General features: G+C 48.3%; 1 protein-coding gene across 10 annotated transcripts in view; it reads left to right on the forward strand.

The window, feature by feature from the left end:
• The window catches only part of PDE7A (phosphodiesterase 7A), a 147,506-nt gene that overhangs the window by 71,075 nt on the left and 60,137 nt on the right, over positions 1-16,294 (forward strand). For all 10 annotated transcript variants that reach the window (XM_038389871.2, XM_038389873.2, XM_043507787.1 and 7 more), the window contains one exon: positions 2,011-2,071. In XM_038389871.2, the coding sequence (XP_038245799.1) occupies positions 2,011-2,071 (61 nt within the window). The remainder of the gene's footprint in view (positions 1-2,010; positions 2,072-16,294) is intronic.

The raw sequence follows: 16,294 nt of genomic DNA on the forward strand, positions 1-16,294 counted from the left end.
CCATTTACCATCAATGTCCTTAACTACTTTCTCCTTCAAAATTTTTTCCAGGACCTTGCATACTACAGATGTCAAACTAACTGGCCTGTAGTTACCCAGATCACTTTTTTTCCTTTCTTAAAAATAGGAACTGTGTTAGCAATTCTCCAATCATACGGTACAATCCCTGAGTTTACAGATTCATTAAAAATTCTTGCTAATGGGTTTGCAATTTCAGGTGCCAATTCCTTTAATATTCTTGGATGAAGATTATCTGGGCCCTCCGATTTAGTCTCATTAATCTGTTTGAGTTTTGCTTCTACCTCAGATATGGTAATATCTACCTCCATATCCTCATTCTCATTTGTCATGCTACCATTATCCCTAAGATCCTCTTTAGCCTTATTAAAGACTGAGGCAAAGTATTTGTTAGATATTGGGCCATGCCTAGATTATCCTTGACCTCCACTCCATCCTCAGTGTTTAGCAGCCCCACTTCTTCTTTCTTGGTTTTCTTCTTATATATATGGCTATAGAACCTTTTACTATTGGTTTTAATTCCCTTTGCAAGGTCCAACTCTACTTGACTTTTAGCCTGTCTCACTTTATCCCTACATGTTCTGACCTCAATAAGGTAGCTTTCCTTGTTGATCCCTCCCGTCTTCCACTCCCTGTATGCTTTCTGCTTTTTCTTAATCACCTCTCCGAGATGCTTGCTCATCCAGCTTGGTCTACAACTCCTGTCTATGAATTTTTTCCCCTTTTTGGGATGCAGGCTTCCGATAGCTTCTGCAGCTTTGATTTAAAGTAATCCCAGGCCTCCTCTGCCTTTAGATCCATACATTCTTCAGTCCAATCCACTTCCCTAACTAATTTCCTTAATTTTTGAAAGTCAGCCCTTTTGAAATCAAAAACCCTAGTTGCAGATTTATTTTTGTTAATCCTTCCATTCAGTTTGAACTGAATTAGCTCATGATCACTTGAACCAAGATTGTCCCCTACAACCATTTCTTCTATGAGGTCCTCGCTACTCACCAAAATTAAATCTAAAATGGCATCCCCTCTAGTCGGTTCAGCAACTACTTGATGAAGGAATCCATCAGCTATCGCATCTAGGAAAATCTGAGCCCTATTATTATTAATAGCACTGGTCCTCCAGTCTATATCTCGGAAGTTAAAGTCTCCCATGATCAAGCAGTTTCCATTAGTATTTACTTCATTAAAAATATTAGAGGGCTCTATCCATATCCAAATTAGATCCCGGCGGTCTATAGCGCACCCCAAGCACTGTCCCAGGGGAGGCTCTAGTAGTTTTCTTCTCCAACGTAATTTTTGCCCAGACAGACTCTGTCTTACCCATTGCATCGCTTCTTATTTCTTTACATTCTACCTCATCATTGATAGACAATGCTACATGATTTTGCAAGTCAGCTGGAGAAGGAATGGGGGGGGGCGGGAAATTGAGCACTCCTCATAGACCAGTGGTTCCCAAACTGTGGGGTGCACCCCCTTAAGGAGGGATGCGGAGGAAGGTTCGGGCAGTTCAGTGGGGCCCAGGCCAGTCTCCACGGGGGCTGGTGGGAAGGGAGCGTCATTCCAAGCTCTGCTCCGTCCCTATCCGCAACTCTACTCCGGCCCTGCACCCAGCCATGGCCCCGGCTGCCAGCTCGAGCCTGACTCGGTTCGTGACTTCCAACGGTGGCTCACGGAAGGGGCGGGGGGTCGGAGGCGCAGATGGGGGGTGTGACGTGAATCATTTGGGGACCACTGTATAAGACCCTTTGCTAGCAGTTTTCCTCTCCTGGCTTCTCTGTTACTAGTTCTCTCCTTCTCTTGGCACTTCTCTGCTCTTGCCAGGATAAAATTAGGATGCACTGTTACAGATGCACTGTCAAAAACTGATATTTTTTTTTTAAATTAGTCAATTTTAAAAGATTAAGTTGACCATGAGTCTTCAAAAGAAATGCAACTTAAGGTTCAGACTAATTAATATCCATAAAATAGATTGATGTTTTTCTTTATTTTTTACAGAGACGTGGAGCAATTTCCTATGACAGCTCTGATCAAACTGCATTGTACATTCGTATGCTAGGTAAGCATGGCAACTTCTGTATTGCAGCACTAATCTATTTTTGTGACTGTTTGCTTTAAAATGGTTGTGGTGAACTGTAGCATAATTTATAAATATTTTAAAACTTCAGTTAGTCCTTTTTTCTGCTGTCACTTTTTTAGTCAGTTTATTTTGCCATTTACTAACTGCTGCAAAGAGGGTTATTCTATCCAAATATTGTATTTGGGTTTGAGGCCCCATTGTGCAAAGTGCTGTAAAGATAGATAGGTAGGTAGGTAGGTATATATAAGGAAACCATGGTTACTGTCACAAAATATATTAAGATACCAAAGGCAGTGTTTCCTCATTAGTTTTGGATTTAAGAAAAAATATTGAACAGGAGAGGAATCTTACAGGTTTGCATGGGTGTATGTTCTTCTTCGAGTGATTGCTCATGTGTATTGCACAATAGGTGTGTGTGTGCTCGCCATGTGCACCAGTGTCGGAAGTTCTTCCTCCAGCAGTACCCGTAGAGGAGCACCCCAACAACCTTTGGAGTAATGCCTCTATGGCACGGCATAAGGGGCGCTGCGTGCTCCCCCAACCCTCAGTTCCTTCTTGCCGCCAGTGAAAGTGCTTCGGAACTGCTCTGCTCCAGCTTTGCTGCAGCTCGTCCCCAGAACTCTTGTTCGTTCAATGTATGGTACGTGTAGTTTAGTTTAGTTTAGTTCAGGGATCTCAAACTCAAATGACCATGAGGGCCACATGAGGACTAGTACATTGGCCCGAGGGCCACAGCACTGACCCTCCCACACCCCCACTCTGCCCTGGCCGTGCCCCCTGACCCTACTCCACCCCTTCCAGGAGGCCCCGCCTCTTCCCACCCCTTCCCTTCCCCCATTCCAACCTCTTCCCTGAGAGAGAGAGAGAGAGACATTAGGCTCCGGGCCATCCTGCTGGAGTCGGCGTTGATCCCGACTCCAGCGCGCTGCTCCGAGTCGGCATCGGCTACCACGGTGTCAATGCCTGGCAATCTCCCACCTCCCTGTCTGTGGGGCATACCAAGAAGGCTAAGAAGAGGCTTGATCCGCCGCGGCACCGGAGCAAGACTGGCAGAGAGGCTAGACCCATGTTGGGCAGTCCTTGGTCCCCATCGGCTTCTAGACCTCCAACTCAGGTTGAGCGGAGTAGCCCGGCCTGTTTGGAGCAGGCTTCCCCGGATGTCCGGATGCCCTCCATTCCAGAGGCCCTGCAAGCTGCCCGGGACGTTATGTCCATGCCGGTACGAGGAGCACCAATGTTGCCTCCGCGGTCCAGAGGCAAGCCGCCACTGGGATCTCCGCAGTCGCCCCCGACTTGGTACTGCTCTCGGTCGAGGGAATGTTCCCATTGCTGTTCAGAGACCATCCTGTGCGTAGTTTACGCAGGTCGCCATCGGCCCGCACCAGATTGTCCCTTTGACTCAGACTCCAGACCCCGCTCCTCCTCAAGGAGCAGATAATGACGCGACCAAGGCAGACGTCGCCAAAGGTCCTCGTCTCAGAAGGGCTATCGTAGCCAGTTGCGACACGAATGTCAATGCCATTCTCGTTCGTTGTCTCGCTTCAGGACACCGCCAGTTTGGACGTCAGCCCAGCTTCTCTTCATAGTTGTCCATAGATGGGTTGAGTCAGGCCAGCCAGGCTGAACAGCCTGCTCTGCCGGTGCCACAGCAGATGCAGTGGCACCGGGACCTGTGGCCGGCACAGTGGTACCAGTGGGCACCATGGCCCCGGACGCAGGCCCCGGTGGGGGCTTGCTCGGTGGCTGGAGCTTCGGAATGGCCGTCGGCTTCCCTCTCCCGGCCTCCGAGGAAGGAGTCGGTGGGACATGCATCTTCAGTGCCGTGCTTGGAGAGCGACCAGGGGATGGATCCTCCGGTGCTGGTGAATGCGCAGAGTACTGCGCTTGCCTCCTCGCCCTCCCCTGATAAGGTGATTACGGCCCCTCCGTCCCGCAGGATGACTCAAAAGCCCAGCAGGAGCTATTGAAAAGGGTGGTATCAAATATCAACCTTCAGGCAGAGGAGGTGGAGGAGTCTTTGGACTCCTTTTTAACGTCCTGTCTGCCTCAGAACCAGGCAGGGTGGCCTTGCCACTCTACAAAGGGGTGGCGAAAATTTCAAATGCCTTGTGGCAAACCCTGGCCTCATTGGCCCCCATCTCTAAGAGAGCAGAACGCAAGTATTTTGTGCCCGCCAAAGGACATGAATACCTTTACACCCACCCTACTCCTAACTCCTTGGTGGTTGAGTCGGTCAACCACAGGGAACGGCAGGGCCAACCAGTCCCTACTGTGAAAAATAAACATTCAGAGAGGCTGGATTCATTTGGGAGAAAAATGTATTCGTCCTCGAGCTTCCAGTTACAGGTGGCAAACCATCAGGCTCTCCTGAGCCAGTATGAGTTCAATCTATGGGGCTCTGCCCAAGTTTGAGGACTTCCTCCAGGAGCATGACAGGAACTAGTTCAAAGCTCTGGTGGAGGAGGGTACAGCAGCTGCCAGGGCAACCTTGCATGCAGCGTTGGATGTGGCAGACACGCCGGTGCGGTCCATGGCCTCTGTGGTGTCATAGATTCATAGATACTAAGGTCAGAAGGGACCACTCTGATCATCTAGTCCGACCTCCTGCACAGCGCAGGCCACAGAATGTCACCAACCCACTCCTATGAAAAACCTCACCCATGTCTGAGCTATTGAAGTCCTCAAATCATGGTTCAAAACTTCAAGGAGCAGAGAAGCCTCCCTCCAGTCAACCATGCCCCATGCTACAGAGGAAGGCAAAAAAAACCTCCAGGGCCTCTCCAATCTGCCCTGGAGGAAAACTCCCTCCCGACCCCAAACATGGCAATCAGCCAAACCCTGAGCACATGGGCAAGATTCACCAGCCAGATACCCAGGAAAGAGTTTTCTATAGTAAATCAGATCCCATCCATCTAATATCCCATCTCAGGGGATTTGGCCTATTTACCCTGAATATTTAAAGATCAATTACTTACCAAAATCCCATTATCCCATCATACCATCTCCTCCATAAACTTATCGAGTAGAATCTTAAAACCAGATAGATCTTTTGCCCCCACTGCTTCCCTTGGAAGGTTATTCCAAAACTTCACTCCTCTGATGGTTAAAAACCTTCGTCTGATTTCAAGTCTAAACTTCCTGGTGGCCAGTTTATACCCATTTTTGTTCTTGTGTCCACATTGGTGCTGAGCTTAAATAATTCCTCTCCCTCTCCTGTATTTATCCCTCTGATATATTTATAGAGAGCAATCATATCTCCCCTCAACCTTCTTTTAGTTAGGCTAAACAAGCCCAGCTCCTTAAGTCTCCTTTCATAAGACAAGTTTTCCATTCCTCGGATCATCCTAGTAGCCCTTCTCTGTACCTGCTCCAGTTTGAATTCATCCTTTTTAAATATGGGAGACCAGAACTGCACACATTATTCTAGGTGAGGTCTCACCAGTGCCTTGTATAACGGTACTAAAACCTCCTTATCCCTACTGGAAATGCCTCTCCTGATGCATCCCAAAACTGCATTAGCTTTTTTCACAGCCATATCACATTGACAGCTCATAGTCATCCTATGATCAACCAATACTCGTGTCCACGAGAAGGGCGTCGTGGCTCCTGCTGTCTGGGCTGTCCAGTGAGGCACAGAGCTCCTTGCAGGACCTCCCGTTTGATGGCAAGGCTCTGTCTGAGGAACAGAGGGACATAAAACTGCATGGCCTGAAGGACTCCCGCACTACGCTTAAGACTCTTGGCCTCTTTGTTCTGGCTTTGGCAAGACCTAAGTTTAAGCCGCAGCAGGCTCCCACCCAGGCCACCCACTCTAAAAACGAGCCCCCTTATAAAAAAGTCATAGGACTGTAAGAAACTGCCTCAGAGACAGTCTCGGTCTGCCCACCAGCCTGGGTCCTCCAAGGGCAAACAGGCAGGGAAACAGCAGTTTTGATGGGACGCCTACCAGAACTTACCAGTTCTCATCAGGGATCCACCCTCAATAAAGCTTCCCTTCTCCAACCGGTTGTGTGCTTTTCTCCTGGAATGGTCGCGGCTGACCTCGGACCATTGGGTCCTCAGCACCATCTCTCAGGACTACACCCTCCAGTTTACCTCTACCACACCCAACCACCCTCCACCCCCCCACCCCCATCCCTCCTGGAGGACCCCTCTCACAAGGCCCTGCTCGAGCAGGAGGTGGGGCAGCTCCTTGGCCTAGGAGCGGTGGAAATGGTGTCAGTGGAGTTCAAATGCAAGGGGTACTACTTCTGCTATTTCCTTATCCTGAAGGCCAAAGGCGGGCTCATGCCCATCCTGAACCTGCGAGGTCTGAACCAGTACATGTTAAAACTCAAGTTTCACATGGTCTCTATGGCCTCCATCATCCCCTCCCTGGATCCCGGGACTGATACGCCGCTCTCGATCTGGAGGATGTGTACTTCCACGTCCATATATTCGAGGGGCACAGACGCTTTCTCCATTTCACGGTTGGGCAGGAGCACTACCAATTTATGGTCCTCCCATTTGGCCTGTCCACTGCTCTGAGGGTATTCACAAAATGCATGTCTGTGGTGGTGGCCTACTTCAGATGTCGCGGTGTCCAGATCTTCCCTTATCTGGACAACTGGCTGGTTAAGGGCAGCTCCTGGTTGCAGGTGCGGGACCATATAGTGCTCCTTTTGTCCACGTGCACCACTCTGGGCCTGTTGGTAAATGACACCAAGTCCACATTAGTCCTGTACAATGCATAGAGTTTATCGGGGTGGTCCTGGACACCATGTCGGCCATAGCCTCCCTCCCACCAGACAGGTTTGAGACCCTGAAAGGGCTCATCGACACAGTCACAAGGTTTCCCGTGACAACGGCCAGTGTGTGTCTCCAGCTCTTAGGTCACATGTCGACGTGCACATATGTGGTTCGTCACGCCAGATTCAGGATGAGGCCCCTCCAGCTCTAGTTAGCCTCGGTGTTCTCTCAGTTCTCTCAGATCAGTCCGGTGATCACCTCCCTTTGATGGTGGTACTCTCCAGGGAACATACTCCGCGGGGTCCCCATCGCTGGAACTGGTGTCCGACTCATCGGACCTAGGGTGGGGAGCACATGCGAGAGACTTTCAGACCCAAGGTCTGTGGTCTGCACAGGACCTGGCCCTCCACATAAACGTCAAAGAGCTTAGGGCAGTCCGACTGGCGTGCATGGCCTTTCGCTTGCACCTGGAGGGCAGAGTGGTCAGGGTTCTCATGGCCTCGATGTTTTACATCAACAGGCAAGTCAGGGCCCGAACCTCTGCCCAGAAGACCACAGGCTGTGGGACTTCTGTATAGCCCACAATATTTGCCTACAGGCCTACCACCTACTGGGTGTCCGGAACTTGTGGGCGGACCGCTTGAGCCGGGACTTCTCCTCTCAACATGAGTGGTCTCTTCACCCAAAGGTGGCGCTCAGACTTTTCCAAGACTGGGGAACTCCCCAGGTGGACCTGTTCACGACTCTGCAGAACCGTCGCTGTCCCCGGTTCTGCTCCGGGTGCGGGGAGCTGGGACAGGGCGCTATCTCCAATGCCTTCCTCCTATCCTGGTCAGGCCAGTTTTTCTATGCCTTCCTCACGTTCCCGCTGATCGGCAGGGTCCTGGAAAAGATAAAGACGGACAGGGTCCGGGTCCTCCTGATTACCCCGGCATGGCCCAGGCAGCATTGGTAGGGGACCCTCACGAGCCTGGCGGTCACCCTGCTGTGGTCGTTACCATTCTACCAGGACCTGCTCTCCCAGGACCAGAGGCGCCTCCTCTACCCCAAGCTAGCGGCACTCCATCTCACGATGTGGCTGTGCAATGGTTAGGCCAGGAGGAAAGGACCTGCTCGGAAGGGGTTCAGCACATCCTCTTGGAAAGCAGGCAACCCTCCACATACCGAGCCTACTTGGCAAAGTGATCTCGGTTTTCCTGATAGGCAGCTGAGCGGGGTGTTTCCCCCATGACTGCCCTGATTCAGCTCATTTTGGTCTACTTCCTTCACCTTAGAGCCCAGGGCCTGGCGCTCTCGTCCGTCAAGGTGCACTTGGCAGCCATATCAGCCTTCCACCCTCCGGTGCAGGGGCACACAGTGTTCTCCCATGCCATGACTGGCCGATTCCTTAAGGGATTGGATCATCTCTTCCCATAAGTTAGGCCCCCTGTCCCACAGTGGGATCTGAACTTGGTGCTGGCCCTGTTGACGGGCCCCCGTTTGAGTCACTATCTACGTGCTCCTGGTCGCACTTCTCGTGAAAGGTAGCCTTGCTGGTAGCGAACACGTGGGCTAGGCGGGTCTTGGAACTCACGGCCCTGACCTCCGAGCCCCCGTACACGGTGTTCCATAAGGATAAGGTCCAGCTCTGCCCACATTCTGCGTTCCTCCCGAAGATGGCCTCCGCCTACCACATGGGTCAGGACATTTTCCTGCCACTCCTCTGCCCCATGTGTCCAATAAGGAGCGCCGCCTCTACACACTGGATATGAGACAGGCTCTGGCCTTTTACCTGGAGTGGTCTAAGCCTTTCAGGAAATCCTCTCAGCTGTTCATCGCCTCACCTGAACGCATGGGGGGTTGGCCGATTTCCACTCAGTGACTCTCCAACTGGATGTACAGTGTATCCTCGTGTATCCATATCTGTTATGTCCTGGCAGAAATCCCTCCGCCATCAATTGTGAGGGTGCACTCGACTAGGGCACAAGTCTTGTTGGCTGCCTTTTTGGCCCATGTCCTCATTCAGGACTTTTGCAGGTCTGTCACATGGTCTTCAGTTCACACATTCACCTCGCATTATGTGATGGTCTCCCAGACCAGGGAAGACTCCGGGTTCGGCAGGGTTGTGCTCCGTCCCATCAGTTTGTGAACTCCTACCCACCTCCAATAGATATAGCTTGAATCACCTATTGTGGAATAACATGAGCAATCATTCAAGAAGAAAAGACAGTTACCTTTTCCGTAATTAGTGTTCTTTGAGTTGTGTGGCTCATGTCTATTCCACATCCTGCCCTCCTTCCCCTCTGTTGGAGTTGTCTGACAAGAAGGAACTGAGGGTGGGGGGAGCGCACAGCACTCCATATGCTGCGCCGTATAGGCACCACTCCTGGGGTCTCTATGGGCACTCCTCTACAGATACTGCTGGGAGGAAAACTTCCGACACCAGTGCACGTGGCGAGCACACACACCTATTGTGGAATAGACATGAGCAACACATCTCGAAGAACACCAGTTATGGAAAAGGTAACTGTCTTTTTTGTGTACCTCAGTTAAATCTGTAGAAAAAATAGGTTTAATGGGTGGCAATTACCTTTGTATGTTTGTTTTTTAAACAATATTATGTAAAGTCTATTTGTATTGCATACTTTTTATTATCCCTGATTCAGTATGCATATAGCAGAACAATTTAGCACCTGTCATTTGTTGTTCTAATTAAAATTGAGTGGTTTATTATAGAATAAATATTTGCATATAAGAATAGTTTTGTCTTACACTTGTAAAGTTCATTATGGAAACTCTCTCAAGTCTCAATCTTGAAATAATGATGTGAATTAAAATGGAGTAACTGAAGCAGGACTTCTCTGCTCTCCTGCATGTGCTGCCTGGGCTTAGGATGGGAAGAGCACCCAATAGAGCTGGGAAAGTGCTGAGGGTGCTAGCTTGATGGGTAGCTCTTCACCTCCTTAGGGCTGAACAAAGGAACGGGATGGGAAAGGGGTGAGGTGGTGAAAATATCCCAGGATTGTCTTCCTCTTATTCAACCTTCTGGGAATCAGCCCCAGCTTGACTTCACTCTCCTAGAACTTGGCAGGGGCAGCATCCAGGGCAATGGCAGGGCCAGCAGCCAGTTAGGGGGGCCGGAGACTGTATCAACAGGTGGGAGCTGGATGGGGCAGTGCCTAAAGAAAGTACAGTAAGATTGGGGTTAGTACCTATTAGAGAGGGCTACAGGGTGTAGGGCACAGGATGAAGAGGGAGCTGAGATCGGTGCCTGGGGAAGGGAGGATATTGAAGTGTCATCTATGTCCTATGTATCAACCAGGAGTAAAAGGAAGAGGACGTTTCCCAGATTGTGCATTTCAGGATGACTTTTTTTCTGAAATGCTCATACGCAAAGGGGACATTTTCCCCCTAAGAATTCAAAAGTCAGGTACCAGACCAAAAAAGTAATATAACTCGCCTAAAAATCGTGAGGATTTTCTTTTTTTGGTATCATGATTCTTCTTTGAGTGATGATCCCTATGTGTATCCATATGTGGGATATGCATGTGCATCATGCACCTGTGTCCAGAATTTCTTGCAGGCATTTGTCCATTGGGTTGCACACATGCAGTAGCTCTCCTTACGTTCCCAACCAAGGTCATAAAGGGCGATGTGGGCCAAAGCCTTTCCAGTTTCTTCCTACCACCACATGGTTTGCATCAGAATTTTTGGTGTTCTCAGCTCCTTATTATTGCGTCATTCCTATAAGAATGCTATATAGTTAGTTTTTTAGTTTTAATAGTATAGTGCAGCATAGAAAGATAGCATTTTTTTCCCCCTGAGAAGCCTGGGATTATGCCCAGGGTTCAAAAACTGTTTCCTTCTCTAGCTCCTTTTCTGTAAACAATAAACATCAACACTGCCTCTACTGCCTGGGTGAGGGTCACATTTCTGCCAAGTCCAGCATCTCATTCCTTTCCCCCCCAGAACTCATGAGGGTCGAGATTCAGAAAACAGCTCATGGAGAAGGCATTGAAGCCTTGGTCAGATTTTGGCTGGGGCCCCACCCTGTACATCAGCCTCAACAAGCAAGTAGCACCACTCCGAGCACAAGGTCGGGAATGGAGGCTATGTCTGTTAAGCCTAAAGAGAACGCTTCACACTAGAGTAAGGGACACTCTCTTAGATGGAAAGGCAAGTCATCTTTGTCTGAAACTATCCTGAAAAGAAGAGATCACTTCCTGACCCCATCAAAGTTCGGAGAGCCAGCATGCATGGGCACTGAAATCTTAGGCCTGACTAAATCTTCTCAACAAGAGAAGGAAGCATGTGAGGGCATGGATCTGATGGTGGTGAAGATGGAGAATAGACAGTTCCTGGTGCTTCCTTCCACTGCGGGAACCCAGGGGGTACTAATAGCGATAATAGCCCCAGAGTGAGCTGATAGCCATGGTAACCAGAGAGGCTCCAGCTCTACCCATGGACTTTCCTCATTCTTCAGGATGGATGGAGACCTATGTTTCCCCAGAAGACGTCTTTGCTCTCTCCGTCTGAGTTCACTAGTCTATCGTGTCCATCTATATTCTGGAATGTTGTTACAACTGAGGAGGAGTCTATCATAAGGAGATGGAATTGTTCTCCCATTCTCCCTGACAGTCCTGAAGCACAACCATCGTTACTGTCGGTGCCACTGTTGATCAGGAATTTGGCCTTCTCTTCCAATGAGTCTATAGGAAACTTTGTGGCACTGAGGACAGGCAGCCCCAGACAGAACCCCTAGAAGTTCAGGGTTCTGATCTTCCACAGGACCTGATTGGCAAGGGAAAGGTGGTACCCTCTTCCTTGAGGTTCCTTTCCACTGATGGATCCATCTATTGGCGATACTGAGACCGTAGGAGCCCTATCCCAGATACCTCGGATCTGTGCATGAATTCTCCTTATCACCCAGCTATATGCAATTGGCCCTGTCAGAGTATTCGGAGGAGTAAGGTGAACCAGATCTGATGGCCCCAAGAGCAATCTCGTCATTGTCATTGGGTGAGGTGGTCACCCCATCTTCTCCGTCTCCCCTGGATGACTTTAAACAATACCAAGAGCTCATGCACAGGATAGTGGCAGAGCTACCAAATCCAGCTGAAGGAAATTCAGGAGCTTCAGCACAGCCTACTAGACATTCTTCAGCCCTCTGGTCCCAGCAGAATGGCCCTTCCCATCAACTAGGTCATCATGGAATCAGCAAATATGGTTTGGCATACCCTTACTACTTGTGTTCCTACCTCCAAGAATGCTGAGAAGCACTACTTTGTCACATCCGAGGGGTGACGGTTCTTTTTCTCTCACTATCCGCCAAACAATCTGTAGTGCAGGCAGCCACAGAGTGGTCCAGGCATCAGCACCCAAGTGCTCCTTCCTCTGATAAGGGACATAAGAGACTCGACCTTTTTGGAAGAAAAGTATTCTCTTCCATCTCTCTTCAGTTCAAGAGCTCTAATTATTAGGCCCCCTTGGCCAAACATGATTTTATCAATTATGCTAGATTTCTAGAATTTAAGGACAAGCTCTCTGAGGAAAATAGAGCCTGCTTTTAGGCCTTAGTGGATGAGGGCAAATTGGTGGCCAAAATTTCACTCTAAGCTGTGGTGGACGTGGCAGATACACATCCAGGGGAATGCCTATGGCCACTGTCATGAGGACAGAACCATGGTTACCATCCATGAGGCTTGTGAGGAATCCATTAGCCTTGCTACCTACCACCATCAGAACTGGTTTGACGACAACAACGTTGTGATCACAGCTCTTTGAACCCAAAGAGAAAAGCTTTCTGTGACTCGCAAAACCATGCATCTTCCTCTCAGAAGCCGAGCTCTTTCCATCAGCTCAAAGCTGAAGTTCAAAGGAGGATCCAAGAAATCAAAAACAAATAGTGGGAGGATAAAGTAAAAGAAATCCAAGCATTCGCTGGCAGATATGATATGTGGAGCTTCTTTTGTGAGACAGTGACCCTGTATGAACCAACCTTATGTGGCCTCACACTGTTGAGATCCGAAAATGGTAATACCCTTCTTAAAGATAACTAATCTATCAAAGAGCGCTGGAAGGAACACTACCAAAAGTTTCTAAATTGAGAATTGACTGTGATTGATGACACCATTGACTCTATCTCTCAGCACCCAATCTGGAAACTCTTGCCAACCCACCAACACCTGAGGAGGTCCTCAAAGCAATTAAGCAAATAAAGAACAATAAAGCACCAGTCCTGATGGCATACCAGCTGAAGTACTAAAAGTGTGGGGAGAAACACTGACTAACAAGCTTCATTTGCTGCTCCTCAAAATCTGGCGCACTGAAGAAACCCCCACTGATTTACATAACGCTAACATTGTTAACATTTTCAAAAAGGGAGATAGTTGCCACAGTCGGCCCTATCGAGGCATTTCCCTTCTCTACATCGCAGGGAAAATTCTTGCTAGAATTTTACTGAGTCACCTGCTCCCTCTTGCAGAGGAAGTACTTCCAGAGTCCCAGTGTGGCTTCAGACCATCACAAGGCACCATCCACATGATTTTCTCAGCCAGGCAGATCCAGGAAAGATGTCAAGAACACCACCAGGAGCTGATTATGGCCTTTATTGATCTGACCAAAGCCTTTGACTCTGTCAACCATTAGGCTATGTGGAAAATCATATCAAAGCTTAGCTGCCCAAGCAAATTTATCACCATTGTAAAACTGCTCCATGACCAGATGACTGTGTCCATCCTGTGCAGTGATTCTGCCTGTGAGCCCTTTCTCATCTGAACTGGTGTAAAGCAAGGTTGTATACTGGCATGCACCTTTTTCTCCATTTTCTTAGCAGCTATGAAAACATTAACCCAAGACTGTCTACCACATGGCATTGGCATCCAATATTGGACTGGCAGCAACCTCTTAAACCTTTATCTTCTCCGTGCCAGAACTAAAGTAATATCAGCAACAGTTACCAAACTCCAGTACGAAGATGATTGTGTTGTACTTGCACACTCAAAGGAGGATCTACAAACAGTCCATAATTTCTTCTCTGAAGCTTACAAAAGCCTAGGACTGACTCTGAACATCATCAAAACAAAAGTTCTCCACCAGCCAGCTCCTGGTTGATTATCAGACGCAGCAAGGAAGATCTACACTGACAGAGAAGAAGTGGAAAATGTAGAATACTTTGCGGTCTGTGAGAGATGGCTGCAAGATAGGCAGACATAGACCTTGAGATTCAGCACAGAATCTGCTGTGCCAGCCTTGCCTTTGGCAGACTGTCTCACCAGGTGTTCAACAATCACGACATCAGAACAGGTTTCAGAGTAGCAGCCGTGTTAGTCTGTATTCGCAAAAAAGAAAAGGAGTACTTGTGGCACCTTAGAGACTAACCAATTTATTAGAGCATAAGCTTTCGTGAGCTACAGTTCACTTCATCGGAATAAGTGAGCTGTAGCTCACGAAAGCTTATGCTCAAATAAATTTGTTAGTCTCTAAGGTGCCACAAGTACTCCGAACACACACTAGACTTTTAGTTTATAAAGCGATGGTAATCCCAACTCTCCTCTATGGCTGTGAGACTTGGATGACCTATAGAAAACACCTGAAAAACCTAGAAAGTCAGCACCAGCACTTTTCTTAGGAAGATCCTCAACATAAAGTGGGAGAATCACCATACTAATGTCAGTGTCCTCACAGAGGCCAATGTCTTTTGTGTTGAGGCCCTGATTATCAAGCACCAGCTGAGGTGGAACAGGTACTGTGTGTGCATGCCTGATGTACACTAACCAAAACAATTGCTGTACGCCTAACTCACCAAAGGAGAAAGGAAAGGGGGAAGCCAAAAGAAACACTTTAAAGACATCCACAAGATAAACATCAGAGATGTGGCATCAGTACCATACACTGGGAGACAGTAGCCCAGGATAGGGATAACTGGCGACGACTTGTCAGAGAAGGAACGTCCACTTTTGAGGAAAATCGTCTTGCCCTGGTAGCAGAAAAATGCCAGAAAATAAAGGACAGACAGCTGTCACGCAATGATCATAGCCCAACCCTGACTTCCAACACCACCGGCAACATCTACCAATGGGTCTGCGGCTCAAGGATTGGACTCCTCAGTTACCAAAGGACCCATAAAAAATAAAACTTCTGAAAGAGATAATCCTCAAGTTTGAGGGATCAACGATGACAACAATCCTCAGGTTTCCCTAGAGAGAGGCAGAGTTCCATCCAAGATCTGCCCTTTGACACTGTTAACCTGCTCCATGAGAAAATGGATGAAGTCGCTCTACTCTCTCAAAGATGCAAGAACAATTCTTCACCAGCTAGGCATTTATACCCTGTATCCAAGAGGAAGCATCATAAATAGGGATATAGGGCAAGACCCACCTCTTCAGCCCTTTTATCATCAGTGTTCTCAGGAGCCACAATGTGAGAGAGTGAGCAGAACCCACCCTCTGCAACATCCACGTCATATTCTAACCTCTGGCAAAGAGTTTTTCATCCACATCCCTTTATTGCTGCTGCTTCATTCCCCTATTCATATGTTTGAAGGCTGCTTTACCCAATTTGTGAAAAGCTGGAGGGCCCTAGCTGCAGACAAATGGGTATTAAAGTGTACCGATGGGGGCTTTCTAAATGAGTTTCTGACTACTCCTTCTTCTAACCCCCTTTCCGATTGCTCTTCAGGAACCTCTCCTCTTATGAGGAGATTTTATGAAAAGAGGTGTGAACTCGCTGCTCCTCAGGGGAGCCATAGAAAAGGTTCCACCTCAACACTCTGGAAAGGGAGTGTCTATTCTCCTTACTTCTTGATCTATGTCAGTTAAACCAGCTTATCAAAAAACTAAAATTCCACAATATCCTTGGCATCAATAATTCTCTTGTTAGAGAATGGCACATGGTTCATGGCTTTCAAAATGAAAGATGCATATTTTCATATAGATATCCATTCGGCCCACAGGTGATGCCTCATGTTCCTCTTTGACCAAAACCATTACGAACTCAGAGTCCTACCCTTCAGTTTGTCGACAGCACCCATGTTTTTTTCAGTGGTGGCTGTTTGGACAAGAAGATGATTTATAGTTTTCCCATACCTCAGTGACTGGCTTCTCACAGGAAACTCTTATAAGGAGGTCCACATCATGACCCATATTCTGCTCAACCTTTTACCTTTCCCCTTTCCAAGATATCTATGTCAATCATGAAAAATCCACATTTTGACGACTTGGGGGAATTCTGTGCATGCACAGAATTTATGTCCATCATAGATTTCTTTGCTTCCCCACAGAGAAATGACTTTCTGATGGGGAAGCACAGGGAAGTCACAAGAGCAGTCATGCAACCCTCCCCAGCAGTATGTTTCGGGTGCCAGGGCAACAGGCAGAGACATAAATTACTGTGGGGAGGAGGTGGGACTGGGGAAGACCTGGCTGGTGGCTTCTACCCTGTGCTATGCTCAGCTCCTAGTCCTGGCTGGGCTGGGGAGGACGGGACTTCCTCTTC

This window comes from Dermochelys coriacea, chromosome 2 (genome assembly GCF_009764565.3).
Source record: "Dermochelys coriacea isolate rDerCor1 chromosome 2, rDerCor1.pri.v4, whole genome shotgun sequence".
NCBI classification, from domain to species: Eukaryota; Metazoa; Chordata; order Testudines; family Dermochelyidae; genus Dermochelys; species Dermochelys coriacea.